The sequence below is a fragment of the Aulonocara sp. 'chitande type north' Nkhata Bay genome, linkage group LG23, assembly GCF_057382095.1.
Source record: "Aulonocara sp. 'chitande type north' Nkhata Bay isolate Kocher_YH1m ecotype deep benthic linkage group LG23, A_spYH_male_GT1.1, whole genome shotgun sequence".
Taxonomy (NCBI): domain Eukaryota; kingdom Metazoa; phylum Chordata; class Actinopteri; order Cichliformes; family Cichlidae; genus Aulonocara; species Aulonocara sp. 'chitande type north' Nkhata Bay.
The window spans coordinates 24,957,363-24,970,606 of NC_141365.1; the positions used below are offsets into that span (position 1 = coordinate 24,957,363).

Here is a 13,244-nt window from a genome sequence, read left to right on the forward strand (position 1 = left end):
TCATGGAGACCATATACACCACAAGCAACATTTATAAAGCTCTGAAATCAAGGAATGGAAAGCAGAGATAAGTAGGCATAAGTGATCCCTCCCTCCTCTTACCGAGGAACTCCAGCTTTTTAATTCAGGATCTATCAATAGTTGGGTCGAATGAGGTCATGTTTACTCATCATCATAACTATAACGTAAAGGGGGGAAAAAAAGGTGAAACACGCAGAAGAAGAGAGGACGGTTTGCATGGTGTGAGGAAGAGAGGAGCAGGGTAAACATGCTATTCATAGCTTCAGTGATATCGGGGAGCATTTTCTGAATAGATCTGAAATGAAATGAAAAGCAGGAGAAAGACTGAGGCACGGGAGGGCGGGCTCAGTGATTTCAGATGACATTTAGTGTGAACTTTCTCTCATAGAGACAGAAAGAAGCGGAGGCTCATTATGAGTGTTTCAAAGTAACAACAAACTACTGGAAGTAATGCCAATCGAGGCGGCCTAAATGTCATCATGCCCTTATTCTTTTATTTCCTCTCACACCTAAAGTCAGGGGAAAAAGCGGCGAGGCGTGGATTGTTTTTTTCAGCTAGGACAAGCTGTGTTTGGTTTCAGATGTTTGGTGAGCAGATGTTTTGGTGATTATGATGCTGAGACAGCCTGTGTTTGCTTGCCCTCATCCGAGGAGGGTCGAATATTCGGGGAAGGGGGTCGTAAAAATTGTGGCATGTGACTTGAGGGTGATCTTTTTAGCCCCAGGCCACACACTGCCTGAGAGTTGATCGTCCTTCTGCTCTTTCCCACAGCGAGAAAAGCTGATCCACGAGCTAGAGGAAGAGCGACGCCTGCGACTGGAGAGCGAGAAGCGTCTCCGGGAAGTGACGGAGGAGTCCGAGCTGGGTCAGGCGCAGGTGGTTTCACTGCAGCTGCAATTCTCCAGGTAAAAGAACCCAGGAGCACAGAGCGGGCTTTAAATCCCATTTTTCAGCCCTCACTCATTACGTTTGAACAAAAGGAATAAATAAAAACAAATAGAGGACGAATTACAAAGTTGCTATGATACTGATCCTGTTTATTCAGCATCAGCAAATATTGTATTCAGCCCTCTGTAACCCTGTGTGGGAGGTGATGAAAAGTACGAGCGTCTATAAAATGATTGTGTTTCACTTGAGTGATTTGATCTCCTTTTTATGCAGTGCTGTGAAAAAGTATTTGCTCCCCACCTCATTTCTTTGTTGTTTGTCTAGTTGTTTTACCCTGAGTAAGTACAAAATTCAGTTTTTCTTTGATGATTAACCACATTTGTTAGAAAGCTGAGTTCAGTTTCACAAGACTCACTCAGGCTTGGTTACTGGCAGCCCTGTTGAATCCAGAAACCACTTAAATAGAACCTGTCTGAGAAAGTGAAGCAGGTTAAAAGACCTCAAACAGCAACACATCAGGCCACGATCTAAAGAGCTGAGAAACAAAGGCACTGACATGTGTCAGTGGAAAGGGTTAGAAAGCCATTTCTAAGGTTTTGTAACTCCAATGAACCACAGTGAGAGCCATTATACACACATGGAGAAAACTTGTATCAGTGGCGAGTGACCAGCCTACCAAAATTACTGCACCAGAACAACATTAAAGAACCACAGGCCTCACTTTGAACTTTGACCTCGGTTAAGGTCAAAGTTCACATTTCACATTTACCAAAAACATCTTGAAAAGAAGAAAATATTCTGTGGACTGACGAGACAAAAGCTGAACTTTGTGGAAGGTTTGGGTCCTTTTACATCTGACATAAAACTAACAGCATTTCATAAGACTGGACCAAAATTCATCCGCAATGATGTGAAAGATTCACCTGCACTTATCACTGAAGCTCGATTGCAGTTCTTGCTGCGAAGGGCGGAACAACTACTTTTTAAGTTTATGGGCATTAACAAGTAGGTTTGGATAACTGTTGTCCCTTATCCATTTCTTTGTTTAATATTCAAATTTGCTTTGTTATCTGAAACATGAAAGTGTGACAAATTTGCAAAAAAACCCTCAGAAATCAGGAAGGAGGCAGATACTTTTTCACGGCACAGTATCTGTAACATTTTAAAGAAGAAAAATTTTACTTCTTAACCCCATTTAAGGGCAACCACCCACACATAAATCCTTGAACTGCTTTTCCATTTATTTTCTGTTCTTATTTGAGACTTTATGGATGTGTCGGACACCACGCTAGATGAATAATCCTTGGGTAATAAAAGGTTTTAAAGAGATGACCTCACACGCTTTCCTTTCACTAAACTGCAGGTCATCACAAGCCATCTGCAAGAAATTGTAATCAGTGAAGAAATGCGCTTAATCCTTCAGAGGTTTGACTTATTTCGAGTCCCTTGCATTACTTGTTGTCCTACTTTCATTTGAAAAGGCCAAAGCATCTGGTCATCGAGTAATTATTGTCTCTTTGCTGTAAAAGTTATGACAGGAGTTTGAGTAGATTTTACTCAAAGTCTGTAGCTCGGAGTCAGAGTCTGGACTCAGAGACCCCTGGATGTTTTTTCCTCTCTGGTTTGAACTCTGTTGCCCTGGAAAAGGGCACCTGTGTTCACTTTTTTTTTATTTTTTTAACTTTTCATTCACGAAGGAAAAATGAGCCATGCTAGACTTTTCTGTCTTCTAAAATATGTCTTTACCAGAGGCTTAATAAAACTGGACTTTTGGACCCAATGCTAAGAAAAAACGATAGATGTGCAAGAGTGAAGAATCTCAACTCCCATATTCTTTATAAAAGTGCATTTAAAAGTATTGAAAGCTATGTCCACACAGAAAGCATTCACAGTGACATTCAGCGAATTCAGGGGGAAAAATACTGATTTCCTAGTCAGATACCTGAGTGACCTCCCCTGGCTCCTTTCGATGTGGAGGAGTAGCAGCTGTACTGTCTAAGATACTTAAACTCATCCACCCTTGACAACAACTCCTTCCAGACCCAAAGTGGGCATTCCACCCTTTTCTAGCTGAGAATCATGGTCATAGGGTTAAAAAGATATTGCAGACAATACTGAGTATAGTTGTATGGAACAATACAGCCAGTTCCTGATTTCTATTCTGATCAATGCTATCACCCAGCAGACAACCAACAAACACGACTGGGTCAGACATGCAATGAAAAGGGTGAGCTGGGATTGAGGTGGGTTGCAAAGCAGCTTGCAGAGGCAGCAAAAAAACGGAGCCAGGTTAGGCCAAAATTGGCACGGTGAAGATTCCAATCTGTCCCAATGCAGCTTTTGAGTTAGTAGTGCTTTTCTACTCTATTTGAGCACTCAAAGCGCTTCCTTACTACAAACGTCATTCAAACAAGTACCCTTTTCTATACCTGTGCACTTTTAACCCAACAGCTCGGGGGTTCAGTATCTTGTCGAAGGATATTTTGGCATGTGGACTAGAGGAGCCACAGCCACCATCACTGTACTAAGCCTTTGCCTGGGTACTGAGTTTAACCCTTTGCTCCAATTTCTTAAAACTTCACAGTAAGCTGCAGTAATGGGTGATCCAAGTGATCAGAGTAAATCTAATAAAGCAAACTTGGACATTTTTTTATCAAACTGTTTCTCTTTAAGGAGATATCAGTGGCATGTACAGCAGCCTGGAGCATTTTTTCCCTGAAGCGTCCAGAAACCAGTAACTATCCCTTTTAGTGAAAGCAATAGATTTTTGCCAGCAATTTTCTGCAATCAGCACAATCTTTCAGTAACCTTCAAAATCGATACCTTGTTCCCACTTTTTCTATTTCTCACATTCTTTTCTTTGCTTTTCCATTTCATCAGAGCACTTCAGTGCCATTTCTCTGCGACGCTTGACCTTGTCTTCGTCAGAAAAAGATCGTCTGATACATTACTTTTGCTTTGCAGAAAGGGAACCCATAAGGTGTGAAGCCCTTAAACAATGCTCTCGTCATAACTTCAGTAACCTCTATTTCATGAACTCATCCTCCTCTTTGCAGCTGCTGAAGTGTGACAGAGAGGGACAGCAAATCAAGAGCCAGGGCCCGAGTTGATGCCATAATTAGGCGATAGGCATTCAGTATGCAAAAGGACGGGGCTGGGGAAAAAAGAGTCTGGGGGATTTTACATTGACTGCTTATCTTCTCATTAAGTTGGTTGGAGAAAATCCGGTACGTTTTAATGGTCCCAGTGTTATAGTGCAGACGAGGGCAGAGTCGCTGCCAGGGGAGGAATAAAATATTTAAGAGCCATTCCAAAGATTTATCACATATTTAAAATGTTCCATTGATGCCTCTGAATTAAGCTCAGCGGTGTTTCTCACTCATGTTGGCCTTCCTCACATTCCTGATGCACATTTATACAGTTTACACTGTTTTGGAGATAGCTGAGGGGAGTTCATTTTGCTTTATCCTTCCTAAACCTGAAGCAGTTTTCTATTTCCGGCATTTCCCCTGTCCACGTCTTCCATCGGGGTCACCTTCTGACCTTTACGTAGACTTATTGGGTTTTTGCACAGGTTCCCCGGCATAATAAAGAGTGCAGATACAGTGCACTCGCTCCTCAAGGCTAAAAGTGAATTAGTGAGATAGTAGCTCGCAATACAAGAGTCAATGTGCTGAAGCCAGAGTGAGATGAAGTACAGCAATTCTATTAGGGGGGAAATATATGAAGCTTATCCCTGATTGGGTCCTGCACAGGTCCCCGCAGAGCCAGATGAATTTGTCTGCATGGCAGGGGTTGTCCAGATAGATGGCTCTCATCGGGCATCCGGCGGCTACCGTTCCTGCTGCCAAGCAACGGCGTGGCAGTAAAGACAAAGATTCCATTATGTCCTTAAAAAGCGCTCATCGAAGTGGGGATGTTCGGCCCTACCTCGCTCGGCTGTTGCCATTCCAGCGGTGTGGCGCGCTGACATCATGCTCGATTGCTGCAATTTCCCCGCGTCGTCAATGCTTCTTAGCAACTCCCAAAGGGAACGCGGGGTTCGGGCTGCAAGTTCGAAAGATATCTCCCCGCTCCCCTAACGCCTCTGCACAAATAAGCTAACAGGATTTCACTTTCAGAGCCTTAATCTTTGTTTAAAGCGATGCCTGAGCGCTTATCTGAATGTGAACGAGTCCCCTAACAAGCATGTGGAGTGTGTTTACTGGTACCTGGTCCCTTCGCCGCATTAGCATGCTTACATGGCAGCCAATAATCTGCGGTGGCAGATGGGACAACAGTGTGGTCACTTTAATTAGCCAGTAAAAAAAAGAAGCCTTCCTGTAAACCTTTGCCCTACTTGCATCTGCTGTTTCAGTTGTTGGCTTACGGATGCTTGCCTTCAACCGGCAGACGACACTTATTTACCTCTCTGCTGGCTGATTGATTGATTCGGGCTCATTATTTGTTGTGCATTTGATGTGTGTGTGTGTGTGTGTGTGGGGGGGGGGGGGGGGGTGGGGGTAGAAACCTTAGTTCATCAATGTGTCTTTTTGAGTTAATGCCCACAAATCATGTTAAGTGGACGTCCAGTCTTATAAATAGACCGTGATCTGCTTGACCTCAGGCAACAATTGATTTGCGTGTCGCTAATTAATTGAGGTGGCACTTTTGGAATCACAGAGATGAGGATGGAAATAAGGCGGACCAGTCGGAATGATAAAAGCCAGCCAAGTGCTTTAGCTGTGGGATCAGACTCTATGCAAATAAGTAATTTCTGCTCCGAATTCTTTGCTTTTTGAGCTCTCTGCTTTGTTGTGTGATGATGTGAAGCAGGAAGGTAATGAGCTGCTTGTTACAGCTGCTCTTTACTGTATCAGATACGTGAACAAAAAGCAACACCAAACAGAAAAGATCAGTCGGTCACCCCTACAGCCAGACAAACTCCAGGGAATCTCGGCTTCTTACAGCCTTTGTTTTGTCTCCTTTGCTTTTTTTCTGTCCTTTGTAATGCTCAGGCTATTTTTTTTTTTCCTTTTTTGGCAGGGGTAACAATTTAAGGCAGGAATTGGCAAAACTGAAACAACTGGCTTTTTCTTTTCAGCTTTCACCCTAAAGAAAAAAAAAAACAAAACAAGAAAGAAAATAAAAGAAATAGCTCAATTTGCTCCCGAGATCAGAAAGCTGGCATTCTTCAACTGACTGGCCACTTAACTCTAGACATAGGTCTATATCCTCTCCTCTGCATGCACATGCACCCTCCCCCAACCAGTTGGGCTCTTAGCCTGGTGTGGGTCACATGCCCAACCTCCCCTGACCGACCCCCTCTCTAAGGCTTCCCCCCACTACTTGCAAGGCCTCTGCAGTCATTAAACTCCAGTGGATTAGCGGGAGACTTCAGCAGCGTCCTCGGCCCACCCTGGACGTCCCCACAACTCCACACGGACACTTTAAGAGCCAGGACTGGCCCAGCAGGGGAAAGACAGAGAAAAGATGGGGGACACAACTTAAAAATCTTCTTGTCCTTCCTTAAATGATGGCATAAATTAATGTCAGGGACAGAAACGATCGAGCACATTTGGATGTCTGTTCTCCGAGGCCTTGACTACATCTCGGCTCCAAGCTCAGACAGGATGACCGCCGGGGAGACACAGGGGCCACTGGGGACCCTGCATTAAAAATGTGGCTTGAGGATGAAGAAGACAGTTTTTGCAGGTAATGAGCACAAGTGCAAATTTCATTTTTGCAGTGATTTGTTTTGTTTCCTTCCTCACACTCTAAAAACTTTATTGGACTCATCCCTCTGCCTGTTCTTGGAGGTCAGACACTTCCAGAAAGGAGTGAAAATGTGAAGTCCTTGTTTTCCAAGAGATTCCTCTCTACTTTTTTCTGCTCTATCTTTAAATCAGACTCTCTGTCGCCCAGAAGACGGGCGCGCTCATTGACAAAACTGGGGCGTTTACAGCCGACTCGCTCCACTTGACTTTGACTCATTACTGTCTTTGAAGGGCCCTCTTCACGCAGGATATGGGAGACTTATGGCCAGACTAACAACAGCAGCAGATGACGACGGGTGCCTGCAGATTTACAGCCCAGCGGCGTGCTCTTTTCAGCACGGTGTGTGAGAACATGCATGCACGCTTGCATACGCAGCGTATTTAGGAGGCCGGTGATGTAAACATGCAGGAATGGCAGCGCTTTTCAAGTCTGGACGCGTTGTTTGGACAGTCACGCTCAGGTTGAGATCCCACCGCGGTCTGCAGCGTTCATGTTCTGCTTCCATTACCACCACCGCCGCCACAGCTGGACCGCCAAAGCCTGATAGGCTCAGACAGGGGGAGCTGAGTGATTGCGCTCTGTTTGCAGATCAATGCCCTCTCTTCTAATCATTCAAGCATCCAGCCACGCCAGGTCCAAGTGTTTTAATTTGGTGCATTCAAAACAGATCTTCCCCCCTCCTCCCACTCCCTCTGCAGGGTTTAGCCAGATGAATCAGGCCCTCTGTTCAAGGCGACACATCTTGGGTCATTAACAGGATGGAGGAGGGGTCAGTCTTTTTTGAAGTTACTTCCTTACTGTTGCCCAATGGGGGAATGGGGCTGTTAAATAGATAATAGGTGTCTGGACTATTTTGGGAGCACCTCATATTTGAAAGGATTTATTGGTCCGTTTCAGCCCCCTCCCTCCTCTCTTTAACTTCCAAATCTGACCAGGGAATTATGTCTGATTGAACTTAATTTGGGTTATTCTACTCTATCACATGCACTAAATTACTAGCCCATAAGAGGGCTTTGGTATCAATCTTCACATTTTTCTTTGAAGATAAGACACAGTCCCCTCACTTAAAGTGCTCCACTGGGTTTCTGTGGCAAAAAGTGACCCGTTATCTGCTTGTAATTGTGTCAGACGGCCACAAATACTTGCACATGCCCTCTCCATTGCACCACAGCAACTTCCACCTTGGATTAAACATGCTGGTTATGATGTTAATAGGTCAGATTACAAGCGTGTGTGGAAGTAGGGCATCCATCTACAGCAGCAGCAGCTCACCGGTTTTCTCTGGAGTGTGAAGCTGGTGACTGTAGCCTAAAGCCAAAGAGCATGTAATTCAAACTGATCTCATGGTTGCACTATAGATTTCGCTGTCTGGCAGCTGCTCTGAATGACACATATACACAGATGTGTTACACAAGCAGCTCACCTACTTCCTAAAGGGTCGATTCGTCCGCCTCTGCCCCTGTAGTTCAGCTGAGGTGAGTTTAAAAAATGTAAACGCTGAATTTCTTCCTCTGAAATAAATCAAAGAAGGGTCACCTCGGTGTAATAATCTGCCTGTTTGCCATTCATTGCTGCAGAATGCTAAGCAGGAAATCTTTATGGTAATCTTAACTTACAGGATACAGAGTTGAGGTTTGATTTTATTCACAAATGATTTCTCAGTTTTATTCCAGTATTTAAATTTGGCTGTTACTTATTTATTTGTTTGTTTTTGCCTGAATTTTTGCAAGAAAGGCTGATCAGTCAACCAGTTACTTTCTATAACAACTTAGGTCTCATTTAGTCTCCAAACTTTCAGAAAATAGCCAGTGTTCAGGCTTACATTTTGAAATTGCGCATTCGACTTGATATAAAGGAAGGCTAGTCAGATTTTACTCAGTGTTAAACGGAGAACTTGGAGTTCACATGGGTTGCAAAGTGGCTTGCAGCCCCATTGTCAAAGGAGAATAAAATTAAAGATTAAGTAGTATGGCCCAATACTTTTGTCAATGCAGTGTATATTGGACGCTTGATGTACGGTAGAAACCATGCATGAGTGATAACAGACATGCCATTGGCTAAGTCAGACTTGAATTTGCATTAAATGGAGAAAATTGGGTTCACATGTGTTGTAAAGCTGCTTAAAGATGCCAGTTACAAAGCTAAATAGTAGACTTCAATGACTTCCATGGGTGACATTAAAGATGGATGTAGCTTCCAGGTCTGAAAAGTGAAGCCAATTCAGAAGTGCCTTAAATCTGTATTTCTTCCAGCTTGTTAGATTGCCTAGAGAAGTTTGATTGTTTAAAAGTCTATGAGGAGGACGTCTATGCTTCTTGCTAGATTTATGTCCCCAGTAAACATTTTCCTAATAGGATTATAGTTTAAATAGCTTGTTTGAAGTTAAGTTTAATACAGCATAAAGTTCTTATTGTGAGTAATTATCCCATTTAGGGTAAAATAGATGACAAATAAGAGAATGATTTAAAGAGTGGCAGCCAAAAGCTTAGCTCAGAGCTTTTAAATCCAGTGGGTACATACATCTTTTTGTCTAATCATTAGAAAAAGAAGCCTGAAATATATTTAACTTATCCAGACTAAGAGAGACACATACATATCCACACTTCTTTTGGGAAATCAGTACAACTGATTTGGTTTCTTTGCTTTTCCTTCAAAATGGCTTGACTGGGTTTGGTCAAACAATGGTCTTCCACCCCTTCTCTCCATCTTTACCCCTTCAAATTCCCAAAAGTCCATGGTAGGAAGAGGCTGTAGGGTCTGGGTGTAAGTAATGCGCTACACGCTGTCATCACGACTAAGGTCTCCCGCTGGGATGTCTTGCTCAGTCTGTAGCTCTCTCTCACATGTGGGATGCACATGCCTGCAGCCCATAAGGGAGATGCTTAGAGAGGCTCCAGCTAGATGCTTTCGAGAGCCGATGGCTTCTTTGCTGCTAAATGCTTCCTTTGGCCAGGGGTGAACATGTGGGACAGACCTCGTGAATTTGCACTCTAAATCCTCCCAAACGTAGTGGAAGTGCTGGGGGTTGAGGGGGATGAAGGAGGAATCTAAATCTGGTCGCCTCCATATGTCCTTTTTAATTTACACTCTTGCAGGCTAGTCCTCGATTGCACCCTGTCTGTGCAGTCTGTGCAGTGCTTCTGCTAAAAACCCTTTTGTGGTTATTTCAGAAGTCTTGGATGGCTGAACTGTTGTGGTTTTTGCACATTTTTACTATTTGCCGTTGTTGTCACAGCAAAGATTTATGAAATATGATTTACGGGGCACACTAAATGCTCTGGCCGCTTGATCTCTTTTCCCCCTTGCGTCTCTTGCATGTGTGTCTTGTTGGTCAGGTTAAAGTTCTCTGGCGAGAGGCAGCGGTCACAAGGGCGAGGACCTTTGAAATGCTACTCCACTGTAACATGCATGACTGATATGCATGACTTTTACAACTCTGACCTGTCCTCAAAGCCAAACTCTTCACCACCAGTTTTGTTTGCCTCTCTGCTTCATTTAGGTCACGTACTAGAAAGGGTCTCCTTGCGAGTTTTCTGCAAAAACAGCTCTAAGAGGATAAGAGTGGCTTAGCATTGTGTTAAGCTAGGCAATCACCCGGTGGGTGTGTGTTGCTGGAAAGGAGTCTGAGAAGAAGAATGGACTATTTCGGGGCCAAAAAACAGACAGTTTCGCAGCGCCTTGTTAAGGTCAGATAAGGCGATTGGAGCTGTCGATGAATCAGTCACGCGAGGGCCCCTCATGGCCTCGATTCAGCTGCACAACCAGGTGATTGTTCTCAGTATCGTTTCACCAGCTTTGGGATATTCCAATTGTGCTCCGGTCAAATCAGATTAGAGGGTTTCAGTCAACCGAAGCCTGACTGCGGCGCTGATAAAGTGAGAGTGCGACCACAGTTGGAGAGAGCAAGAAGAGCGTCCTCTTGTTCAGGTGAAGATTCTTTGAGGATTCAGATATTTCATCCTCACATTATGGTCTTCATTCTCAAACACATGCCTGTGGGACTTTCTGTGATAAAGAGGAAAAACAAAGTAAAAGACCTTGCTTTTATTTCTAATTCGGGATAGAGACAAAGTGCCTGCCGAGGAACGCTGGCAGCATGAATATCCCCACAATAGGAGTGTGTGTGTGTGTGTCCTGCTTCATCTGAGCTGTGAAACTTGCAAACATGCACGTGGCAGGAGAGCACTGACTAAAATTAACCAAAAATGTGATGGTAGAAAGCGACTCGCTGGAAGTCCTGTAGAGATCTCTGATCGTGCGGTGAGTGTCCTGGCACGCTGCCTCCCTCTCAGCTTTTCTTGCACGGAAAGTGTCGATTTTATGAAAGCCAAAGCCTCTTAATCACTAATAAAGACCCACACAGCTACACATGTGCGTGTACACAAACACACACACACACAGGCTGCCAAACAGGGGGATCCCTGTCCTTACTTGTGCAAGTCCATCGCTGCTCCCCCCCCGCCACCGCCTTCCCCATGCTATCTGAGACTGCTGGCCTGCTTGCCGCCCAGCAGGTGCCCTTCTCTTGTGTGGAGGGCTTAACATGGGACATATGGGAAAGTCTTTGCCTGCCAGATCACTGTCTTTGCACAGGCTAGTGCCGGATAATGACACGTTGGAGACACAGCAAGTACAGAGTGATAACAGGAGCTGTGCCGTCAGGCTGACTTGGTTGACCCGGCCGCTGGACTGACTGTCGATTGAGTGAAAAGCACTCAGGCTTATATGATGACCGCATGGCCTATTTTAGCCCAGAGACCCACATATGTGCTGTAGTGTCTAGGTCACTTTACAGCGGATGACTTCACATATGGAGCTCAGGGATGTCTGCACGGTGCTTCTGGCCTTTTTCGGAAAAAACGGCGGCAGTAAAAATGGAGAAAAAGTCAAGACGGGGTGAGTTTTGAGCTACAATTTTCAGCTTTTGGCAGAGGTTTTTGGAGCCCTTTGATCATTTTCAGGTCTGTGAAGGAATTTGTCATTGAAGGTTAGAGCTGAATAAAGGGGGATGCAGTTTTGATGAATAGAAATAGTTTTGAATGAAGCGTTTGAAGTCATTGTGGCTTCTGACAGCTGTATGGCAAAAAGAGGAAGAGGACTGGAAGTTTTTCATATGCTAACTGTATCACCCGCTCTGTTCTGACAGTGCATCGTTTTGTACCGCTGCGGATCGCTGACACATGAAGAGCTCTGAGCTCGTGTGCGTTCTCCGTGTGTGTGTGCGTGTTTGAGAGGAGGCGAGAGGGGTGTGTTAGCCTTAACATCGTCGACCCCAGGCTGAAAATTGATTGGAGTCTTAATTGTATTTCCTGGACTGCTGACAAGCACCACACTTGAAATTCAGCCGGTGCACCACAAGGGTCACGAGAGTCAGAATTGGCATTTGCCTTTTGTCCTTTCCTTCGTCTCTCCTTCCCAGAATGGTGCTTTGAGTAGGTCCCTGCAAGCACTTTGAGATTAATCACACTATCACACTGAGCATGTTTTTTATGTAAACTAATGCTCTGTCATCTGAGGGTTATATTCCATCCATCAAAAGCATTTAGCGTACTCCCTTTCTCTCACATATGTTTCAAGTAGCTGACTTTAGCAGAGACAAATTGCACTGTTTACTTGTCTTGTTTAGCTGGGAGCTTGTCCTGTTCTTTACTTAGCTCTGGAAACATACGTTTGCTTATTTAAATGCACTATTTTAATGCTCGAGGAACCGCATTACTTCATAATTACCTCTCTCGCAAACACTTTCTAACAAATTAATGCTAATTATTCAAAGCACTCTTAGTCATAGTGCCGTCTGCATGAGTTGCTGAAGAAAATGAGATTAGAACGAGTAGTTCAGGCACAAGACGTCAGATCACAGTTCAAAATTCAAGCAGATGAACTACAAGTCCGTTCCAAAAACTGCTGGTGCTCTGTTAGCTGTCAGGAATAAGAGAATGTAGGGATTTTCAAATAAATTGGAAACTCTATTTAATTGAATATGATTTTTATGAGATTGAAGAAATTAATCTGCTTGTAGATTTAAGCATTTACATTATGATTAGGGCAATAAAAGACTGAAAAAGTAAGGTAATGATAAAAAAATAGAAACACCTAGTGCAACCTGTGAGGTTAATTAGTAAGATAACTGGATGTACACTTACCAGACTCTTCATTAGGTCTGTCTGTTCAACTGCTCATTAATACAAATGGCACATGGCAACTTCTACTGAAGTTCACAATGAGCATCAGGGGAAAAAAGTGATTTAAGTGACTTTGAATGTGGTATGGCTGTTGGTACCTGAAGGGCAGATCTGATTTCTCCCCACACAACCATCACTAGGGTTTACAAAGGACACACTTCTAGATCTGAAAAAGAGAAAACATCCAGGGATCGGCAGTTCTCTGGGTAAAAATGCCTCACTGATGTCAGAGGAGAATTGGCAGAATGCTTGAAGCTGACAGGAAGGCAAACGTAGCTCAAATAACCACTTGTTATGAGCAAACTACGCAGAAGAGCATCTCAGCAGCAACAGAAGACCACACCAGGTACCATTCTGTTTAGCTAACAACAGGAAACTATGGCCATAGTTTACAC

At 43.9% G+C, this 13,244-nt stretch overlaps 1 protein-coding gene across 9 annotated transcripts in view; it reads left to right on the forward strand.

Moving 5' to 3' along the window:
• Window positions 1–13,244, forward strand: part of LOC147301875 (nck-associated protein 5-like) — a 188,662-nt gene that overhangs the window by 109,587 nt on the left and 65,831 nt on the right. For all 9 annotated transcript variants that reach the window (XM_086282914.1, XM_086282912.1, XM_086282913.1 and 6 more), the window contains one exon: window positions 794–927. In XM_086282914.1, the coding sequence (XP_086139040.1) occupies window positions 794–927 (134 nt within the window). The remainder of the gene's footprint in view (window positions 1–793; window positions 928–13,244) is intronic.